General features: G+C 40.2%; 1 protein-coding gene across 2 annotated transcripts in view; it reads left to right on the top strand.

Annotated features, from left to right (window-relative positions):
- The window catches only part of atg16l2 (ATG16 autophagy related 16-like 2), a 171744-nt gene that overhangs the window by 113268 nt on the left and 48981 nt on the right, over positions 1-9495 (top strand). For both annotated transcript variants that reach the window (XM_084314865.1, XM_084314866.1), the window contains 2 exons: positions 48-162; positions 7113-7218. In XM_084314865.1, coding sequence (XP_084170991.1) covers positions 48-162; positions 7113-7218 — 221 coding nt within the window. The remainder of the gene's footprint in view (positions 1-47; positions 163-7112; positions 7219-9495) is intronic.

The raw sequence follows: 9495 nt of genomic DNA, 5'->3' as shown, positions 1-9495 counted from the left end.
CTCTGTCTCTCTCTCTCTCTCTGTGTCTATGTCTCTCTCCCTCTCAGCTCACTCTCACAGGACACTCCCGTAAGGTCACGGCGGCTAAGTTCAAATGCAGCCAGGTGGTGACCGGCAGCGCAGACCGGACCGTGAAGGTGTGGGATCTGCACAGAGCAGCCTGTAAGTTACTGACTGATCTCAGAGCAGCCTGTAAGTTACTGACTGATCTCAGAGCAGCCTGTAAGTTACTGACTGATCTGCACCGAGCAGCCTGTAAGTTACTGACTGATCTCAGAGCAGCCTGTAAGTTACTGACTGATCTGCACCGAGCAGCCTGTAAGTTACTGACTGATCTCAGAGCAGCCTGTAAGTTACTGACTGATCTCAGAGCAGCCTGTAAGTTACTGACTGATCTCAGAGCAGCCTGTAAGTTACTGACTGATCTGCACCGAGCAGCCTGTAAGTTACTGACTGATCTCAGAGCAGCCTGTAAGTTACTGACTGATCTGCACCGAGCAGCCTGTAAGTTACTGACTGATCTCAGAGCAGCCTGCAAGTTACTGACTGATCTCAGAGCAGCCTGCAAGTTACTGACTGATCTCAGAGCAGCCTGTAAGTTACTGACTGATCTCAGAGCAGCCTGTAAGTTACTGACTGATCTCAGAGCAGCCTGTAAGTTACTGACTGATCTGCACCGAGCAGCCTGTAAGTTACTGACTGATCTCAGAGCAGCCTGTAAGTTACTGACTGATCTCAGAGCAGCCTGTAAGTTACTGACTGATCTCAGAGCAGCCTGTAAGTTACTGACTGATCTCTGAGCAGCCTGTAAGTTACTGACTGATCTCAGAGCAGCCTGTAAGTTACTGACTGATCTGCACGAGCAGCCTGTAAGTTACTGACTGATCTCAGAGCAGCCTGTAAGTTACTGACTGATCTCAGAGCAGCCTGTAAGTTACTGACTGATCTCAGAGCAGCCTGTAAGTTACTGACTGATCTGCACAGAGCTAAGGCTGTCCCCGAAGCCTGTTTTTGGGATTCGAACTTCGTCAGGGTTTTTCGACGTTCGAACCTTTGTTTTTAATAATACAATTTCTTTCAAATTTGAACTTTTTCAAAATAAATATATATATATTTTTTTTTAATAAATATCCTCAAACTAAATCCTCAATTTGAATAAAGTGATTAATCTGATTAAATGAGTAATTTTTTTTATTAAATCAACTTTCTTTAATGAATATAACTCATCAGTTTTTAATACTATAATATTAGTGTAGCCTAATCTTTATCTGCAACTGTGAAGAAAAACCCCATTGGTTTAAACAGAATGAATAGACACATTAAAAAAAAAATATATATATATATATATATATATAATAAAAAAAAATTATTCGAATGTTGATTTAGAATTCGAATGCCAACGTAACGAACAAAGGTCAGAACATTAGAACGTTTGGGCTCAGCCCTACACCGAGCAGCCTGTAAGTTACTGACTGATCTGCACCGAGCAGCCTGTAAGTTACTGACTGATCTGCACCGAGCAGCCTGTAAGTTACTGACTGATCTCAGAGCAGCCTGTAAGTTACTGACTGATCTGCACAGAGCAGCCTGTAAGTTACTGACTGATCTGCACCGAGCAGCCTGTAAGTTACTGACTGATCTCAGAGCAGCCTGTAAGTTACTGACTGATCTGCACAGAGCAGCCTGTAAGTTACTGACTGATCTGCACCGAGCAGCCTGTAAGTTACTGAATGACTGAAAGATCTTTACTACTGTAGTGATGTGTTCAGAGTACTTCATATTTACTACTGTAGTAGTAGTAATAATAATAATAATAATTGTTACAAAGGGTCAGATTAAACCGAATATATATATTTATTGCTTGAGATCCCATGTATAATATTTGTATATCGTCTGATATCCCTTGTATATTCTTTGTATATATACACGGAATATCCCTTTACCTAGGTACAAACCAGACCATAATATTCGTTCTCCTATTGGACAGCGACCCCTAGGCGCCAACGGCCATACCCCCAATGGCGAGTTCAAAGCCACCGCCAAGGCATGTCTAAACATGTCCAGGTTTGCGCAGTAATACGAGACAGAACTGAGGTTGGCACTAGATAATTCACCTTACGTATAAATACGGCACAGGTGGAAAGCAGCAGCAGTTCATTCAGTTTATCGTTAGTTCAAAGTATCGTTCGTTCGTTACTAGTAAAGCCTTCACCACGAGTCAACGACCAAGTGAAGTGAGCAACTTTGCGTCTAAATAGAGCACTTATAACATGTGCGAATAGGATAGTAAAAGTGTCAGAGTTTGGTGAAATAACGTCAAGTTCGACCTAGTTAATGTGAAGTATAGTGCACAGGAGAATCTACACCGGCGAATGCAGAGCCTTTTCCGGCTGGATTATATTGCTTTTGGTACTGTGGCTGCTGGAGCAGAGAACCGTCTACCCCACTGCTGTGTGGGATCTACCCTGTGAGGAGCACCATCGAGCCCGCCTCTAGGACCACAGAGGCTGGCTAGCTTTCATCCATGCTGTCGCGCATACTTGGATTATAGCTGCTGCTTTTGTCTGCCGATCAAGGGAGTATTGTACCGCCTCCCGTAGCTGGAGCTTCTTTATTCCGCGTTGACCCAGACTTTGCTCCCGACCATTCCTCTACCCTGCTGGCTTACAACCGGAGGGAACCCCCCTAGTGTCTCCAGCTGACTACGAGTGTGCCTTATGTAATTCTTATGCTACAGGTGGCGTCAGTTATACCCATCTTACTATGCTCATGGACTTACGCTCTTGACCTACTTAAGTGTTCTTCGCCATATAAGCGCAATTCATAATTCTCAATTTGTAACCTATTGTTGCTTACTATAATAATAAATCCCTCCAAATAGAACTTTAGGTGTCATTGTTGTATTCTTGTGTGGGTGTTCACCAGATATACCGTGTACTGTATGGCCAGTAATTAAAGTACATAACTAAGTAGTGGTTTAATAATACCATACTCTTAATACAGTCAGGGAATTGTACCCCTCAGTTACAATAATAATAATAATAATAATAATAATAATAATAATAATAATAATAATAATAATAATAATAATAATAATAATAATAACTTAGTTTTATATAGCGCCTTTCAAAAGATCAAGGTCACTTTACATAGGGGGAAAAACTAACTAAAGTGAAAAACATAGTGGACAGACACTACAACATACAAAGTGGTAAATTAGGGTAGGGGTGGACGGTATAAACGGTATACGGTATAAACGGTATTAATTTGCTCTACGGTATGGATTTTGACTATACCGTGTAACCGGTAGAGCAGCTCTAAAATAGCAATGACGTCATGTAACCACAGCGCGACTATTTCAATCGCATTTGCCCCTAAAAATAGATAGAATTAGTCATAGATAATAGATATGTGCAAACTGGAAAAAGTTATTTAGGAGGCTTCGCGCAGTGGGCGTGTCAACACGCAATTGTCATTTCATAATAAACACATATCACCGCGGCGCACAGCAAGTTTCAATTTCAGTTCCTGGCATTTTTAACCAGTGGAGAAAGGTAAGAGATGTCCCTATCGTTTTTCTTATATGAATTATTCTACGTTAATAAAACATACCTGGTGATCAACTACAGTTTGCTGTAAACATTATGATATGCGTGTAGTGTTATAATAACGATGGCTGCAGCGGGAGCCGGGAGGACGGCTGCAGCAGTGGATTTGCGAATAGCATGCAGCTGCAGAGCCGCAGAGCCAGCGGCGCTTTCAGGTCAGGTCCGCTCAACAGCGCCCCCCCACCCAACGGCTGAAAGCTGTGACCAGACCTGAAAGCGCCGCTGGCTCTGCGGCTCTGCAGCTACATATGCTTCTAGCAAAATCCAGCATCCAGCCCGGCTGTTTGCAATGGGAGCAGCACGGACTCGGGACTTATTTTATTTGGAATATAATGACTTTATACGCAAAAGTAGCCTAGTTTTAAGTTAAAATATTATAAATCTACATGCCTTGAGGATGTCATTCTTTATATAGCCTGCCTATCAGGCAAAAAAAATTATTCTAACGGAAACACTGATACCGTGATATATACTGTTACCGTCTATGCTTCAAATTATACCGTGATATACATTTTAGACCATACCGTCCACCCCTAAATTAGGGGTTAAAGGCCAAGTTGAAGAGGTGAGTTTTGAGGAGTTTTTTGAATGAGTCCAGAGTTGGGGCGTTGCGGAGTTCAGCGGGGAGGGAGTTCCAGAGGGTGGGAGCTGCCACGCTGAAAGCTCTGTCCCCGAAGGTCCGCAGTCTGGTTCGGGGAATGGAGAACTGACCAGTGTCTGTGGATGTGTACTGCATCTTTACTACTGTAGTGATGTGGTGTGTTCAGAGTACTGCATCTTTACTACTGTAGTGATGTGTTCAGAGTACTGCATTTTTACTACTGTAGTGATGTGGTGTGTTCAGAGTCCTGCATCTTTACTACTGTAGTGATGTGGTGTGTTCAGAGTCCTGCATCTTTACTACTGTAGTGATGTGTTCAGAGTACTGCATTTTTACTACTGTAGTGATGTGGTGTGTTCAGAGTACTTCATATTTACTACTGTAGTGATGTGTTCAGAGTACTGCATCTTTACTACTGTAGTGATGTGGTGTGTTCAGAGTACTGCATTTTTACTACTGTAGTGATGTGGTGTGTTCAGAGTACTTCATATTTACTACTGTAGTGATGTGTTCAGAGTACTGCATCTTTACTACTGTTGTGATGTGTTCAGAGTACTGCATCTTTACTACTGTAGTGATGTGATGTGTTCAGAGTACTGCATCTTTACTACTGTAGTGATGTGATGTGTTCAGAGTACTGCATCTTTACTACTGTAGTGATGTGGTGTGTTCAGAGTCCTGCATCTTTACTACTGTAGTGATGTGGTGTGTTCAGAGTACTACATCTTTACTACTGTTGTGATGTGTTCAGAGTACTGCATCTTTACTACTGTAGTGATGTGATGTGTTCAGAGTACTGCATCTTTACTACTGTAGTGATGTGGTGTGTTCAGAGTACTGCATCTTTACTACTGTAGTGATGTGGTCTGTTCAGAGTACTGCATCTTTACTACTGTAGTGATGTGGTGTGTTCAGAGTACTGCATCTTTACTACTGTAGTGATGTGTTCAGAGTACTGCATCTTTACTACTGTTGTGATGTGTTCAGAGTACTGCATCTTTACTACTGTAGTGATGTGGTGTGTTCAGAGTACTGCATCTTTACTACTGTAGTGATGTGATGTGTTCAGAGTACTGCATCTTTACTACTGTAGTGTGATGTGGTGTGTTCAGAGTACTGCATCTTTACTACTGTAGTGATGTGGTGTGTTCAGAGTACTGCATATTTACTACTGTAGTGATGTGATGTGTTCAGAGTACTGCATCTTTACTACTGTAGTGATGTGGTGTGTTCAGAGTACTGCATCTTTACTACTGTAGTGATGTGATGTGTTCAGAGTACTGCATCTTTACTACTGTAGTGTGATGTGTTCAGAGTACTGCATCTTTACTACTGTAGTGATGTGGTCTGTTCAGAGTACTGCATCTTTACTACTGTAGTGATGTGTTCAGAGTACTGCATCTTTACTACTGTAGTGATGTGTTCAGAGTACTGCATCTTTACTACTGTAGTGATGTGATGTGTTCAGAGTACTGCATCTTTACTACTGTAGTGATGTGGTGTGTTCAGAGTACTGCATCTTTACTACTGTAGTGATGTGATGTGTTCAGAGTACTGCATCTTTACTACTGTAGTGATGTGATGTGTTCAGAGTACTGCATCTTTACTACTGTAGTGATGTGTTCAGAGTACTGCATCTTTACTACTGTAGTGATGTGTTCAGAGTACTGCATCTTTACTACTGTAGTGATGTGGTGTGTTCAGAGTACTGCATCTTTACTACTGTAGTGATGTGGTGTGTTCAGAGTACTGCATCTTTACTACTGTAGTGATGTGGTGTGTTCAGAGTACTGCATCTTTACTACTGTAGTGATGTGTTCAGAGTACTGCATCTTTACTACTGTAGTGATGTGTTCAGAGTACTGCATCTTTACTACTGTAGTGTGATGTGTTCAGAGTACTGCATCTTTACTACTGTAGTGATGTGTTCAGAGTACTGCATCTTTACTACTGTAGTGATGTGGTGTGTTCAGAGTACTGCATCTTTACTACTGTAGTGATGTGTTCAGAGTACTGCATCTTTACTACTGTAGTGATGTGTTCAGAGTACGGCATCTTTACTACTGTAGTGATGTGGTGTGTTCAGAGTACTGCATCTTTACTACTGTAGTGTGATGTGTTCAGAGTACTGCATCTTTACTACTGTAGTGATGTGTTCAGAGTACTGCATCTTTACTACTGTAGTGATGTGATGTGTTCAGAGTACTGCATCTTTACTACTGTAGTGATGTGTTGTGTTCAGAGTACTGCATCTTTACTACTGTAGTGTGATGTGTTCAGAGTACTGCATCTTTACTACTGTAGTGATGTGGTGTGTTCAGAGTACTGCATCTTTACTACTGTAGTGATGTGATGTGTTCAGAGTACTGCATCTTTACTACTGTAGTGATGTGATGTGTTCAGAGTACTGCATCTTTACTACTGTAGTGATGTGGTGTGTTCAGAGTACTGCATCTTTACTACTGTAGTGATGTGGTGTGTTCAGAGTACTGCATCTTTACTACTGTAGTGTGTTGTGTTCAGAGTACTGCATCTTTACTACTGTAGTGTGATGTGTTCAGAGTACTGCATCTTTACTACTGTAGTGATGTGGTGTGTTCAGAGTACTGCATCTTTACTACTGTAGTGATGTGGTGTGTTCAGAGTACTGCATCTTTACTACTGTAGTGATGTGGTGTGTTCAGAGTACTGCATCTTTACTACTGTAGTGATGTGGTGTGTTCAGAGTACTGCATCTTTACTACTGTAGTGTGTTGTGTTCAGAGTACTGCATCTTTACTACTGTAGTGTGATGTGTTCAGAGTACTGCATCTTTACTACTGTAGTGATGTGGTGTGTTCAGAGTACTGCATCTTTACTACTGTAGTGATGTGGTGTGTTCAGACAGTCTGTGTTCCTCCCAGGTATCCAGACCATCGATGTGCTGTCCTACTGTAGTGATGTGGTGTGTTCAGAGTACTTCATCGTGAGCGGACACTATGACAGGAAGATACGCTTCTGGGACAGCAGGTAAGAGACGGGCTATTACTGTGTGTTCTTTCTTTTTTTACTTTCTTTCTTTCTTTCTTTCTTTCTTTCTTTCTTTCTTTCTTCTTTCTTTCTTTCTTTCTTTCTTTCTTTCTTTCTTTCTTTCTTCTTTCTTTCTTTCTTTCTTTCTTTCTTTCTTTCTTTCTTTCTTTCTTTCTTTCTTTCTTTCTTCCTTCGTACTGTCCTTTACTATCATGCACTCTGCTAAATAATCTACCATGGCTATATTATTACCTACTACGTATGCTAATTATTCACTCAAGTTCAACCACTGTTTGACGAACAACATCACTTACCCTTAGCTGCCACAGTTGTATCCTTCCTGCTGACTTGGATAAAAGCCTCAGCTAAATTACTAAATGTTTCTTTTCTTTCTTTCTTTCTTTCTTTCTTTCTTCTTTCTTTCTTTCTTTCTTTCTTTCTTTCTTTCTTTCTTCTTTCTTTCTTTCTTTCTTTCTTTCTTTCTTTCTTTCTTTCTTTCTTTCTTTCTCTTTCTTTCTTTCTTTCTTTCTTTCTTTCTTTCTTTCTTTCTTTCTTTCTTTCTTTCTTTCTTTCTTTCTTTCTTTCTTTCTTTCTTTCTTTCTTTCTTTCTTTCTTTCCCTTTCTTTCTTTCTTTCTTTCTTTCTTTCTTTCTCGTTCGTTCGTTCGTTCGTTCGTTCGTTTCTTCTTTCTTTCTTTCTTTCTTTTCTTTCTTTCTTTCTTTCTTTCGTTCGTTCGTTCGTTCGTTCGTTCGTTCTTTCTTTCTTTCTTTCTTTCTTTCTTTCTTTTGATTTCTTTCTTTCTTTTTTCTTCTCTCTTTTCTTCTTTCACTATTTTCTTTCTTTCTCTTTATTTACTTTCTTTCTCTCTTTCTCTCTTTCTTTCATTCTTACTTCTTTCTTTTCTTTTCATTGTACTGTACTTGTGCTGTATGATGACAACACATTGAGTCTAATCTAATCTAATCTAATTAGAACAGTTGTGCATTAGGAGAAACCTGTTTTAGCCAGTGCCAAGCCAGTGTTGTTTGTTTGTGGATGTGAGTGTGAGTGTGTGTGTGTTATTGGTGCACCCCCAGTGTATATTTAGTATAGTAGTGAGGACTGTTCAGGCTGGTGTTGACTGGTCTCAGGTGTCTGATTAGAAACAATTCCAACCCTAACCCTCCACCCTCTCTCTGAGTGGCAAGTAGATGTGACAGCCAGCTGTCTACCTTGTGTGTGTGTGTGTGTGTGTGTGTGTGTGTGCACGTGTGTGTGCGCGTGCGTGCGAGCGAGAGAGCATGTGTGGTATGATCTCAGTTAAGTGACGTCTCGTCAACACGTTTCCAGCACAGACACTAATTGGTAGACAGTAATAATAATAATACATCACATTTATATAGCGCTATGAGATGGAAAGAACCTGAAAATTTTTTATCACAAAGAAATGTATTATAGCGCTTATATAGCGCTTTTCCTAATGCTCAAAGGCTTAACAAAGACAAACGGTGTCTGTTGTCCTATAGTTACCAGCAGGGCTTGACATGGCCACAAGCCTGGTCAGTTTGTCAAACATGCTAATTACTTTGGTCGTTAACCAACCACAGTTGAAGCAATCCACCCGACTGTCAAATCTAATCTAGCTGCTCAATAATTACATCAGTGGATGGAATCTTGAATCCATTTACCATTGTGGCCAAGTGTCCTGGTTATCAATGTTCCTATTATCAATATGCATCCATGTCCTATGGAAACCTTGCAAATCTAATTTTGACCTGTAATTGACAGCTGGCATCATCTGTCAATTGTGTGGAATATAATAATAACAATAATAAACTTTATGTATATAGCACCTTTCATACAAGAATTGCAGCCCAAAGTGCTTCACAGCAGTGATGTAGAGACACAAAATAGACATATTTAGCATAACATTGGCGTAATTATTTGTCATTAAAATATATTCCTTATTGATTATATGATAATTTCTGACATTCAAATCTATAAAAATAAATAATGCATGAAGTGCAGACATAGAATGAGTAAAAAAATAATATACTGCCAAAAGTGTAGACAGAATAAAAGTAGTGCAATATAATAGCTATAATTTACATAAATTAGCATAACATGCTATGAGTAAGAGTAAAGGTAAAAACACACAAGGTACGCTAACTGGCATGATATACGTCATACGTCGTAGCCCGTGCAGGTTTTGGTGGTTAAGAGTCAGACACAACTTAGTGATCAGACATTCCTAACAGTTCTCGAGTTCTATAATAATAACTGGACTTTGAAGAAGTCT

This window comes from Notolepis coatsorum, assembly GCF_963971535.1.
Source record: "Notolepis coatsorum genome assembly, chromosome: 1".
Taxonomy (NCBI): Eukaryota; Metazoa; Chordata; class Actinopteri; order Aulopiformes; family Paralepididae; genus Notolepis; species Notolepis coatsorum.
The sequence above is the reverse complement of the archived record's forward strand: the minus strand, read 5'-3'. Positions and strand labels throughout refer to the sequence as shown.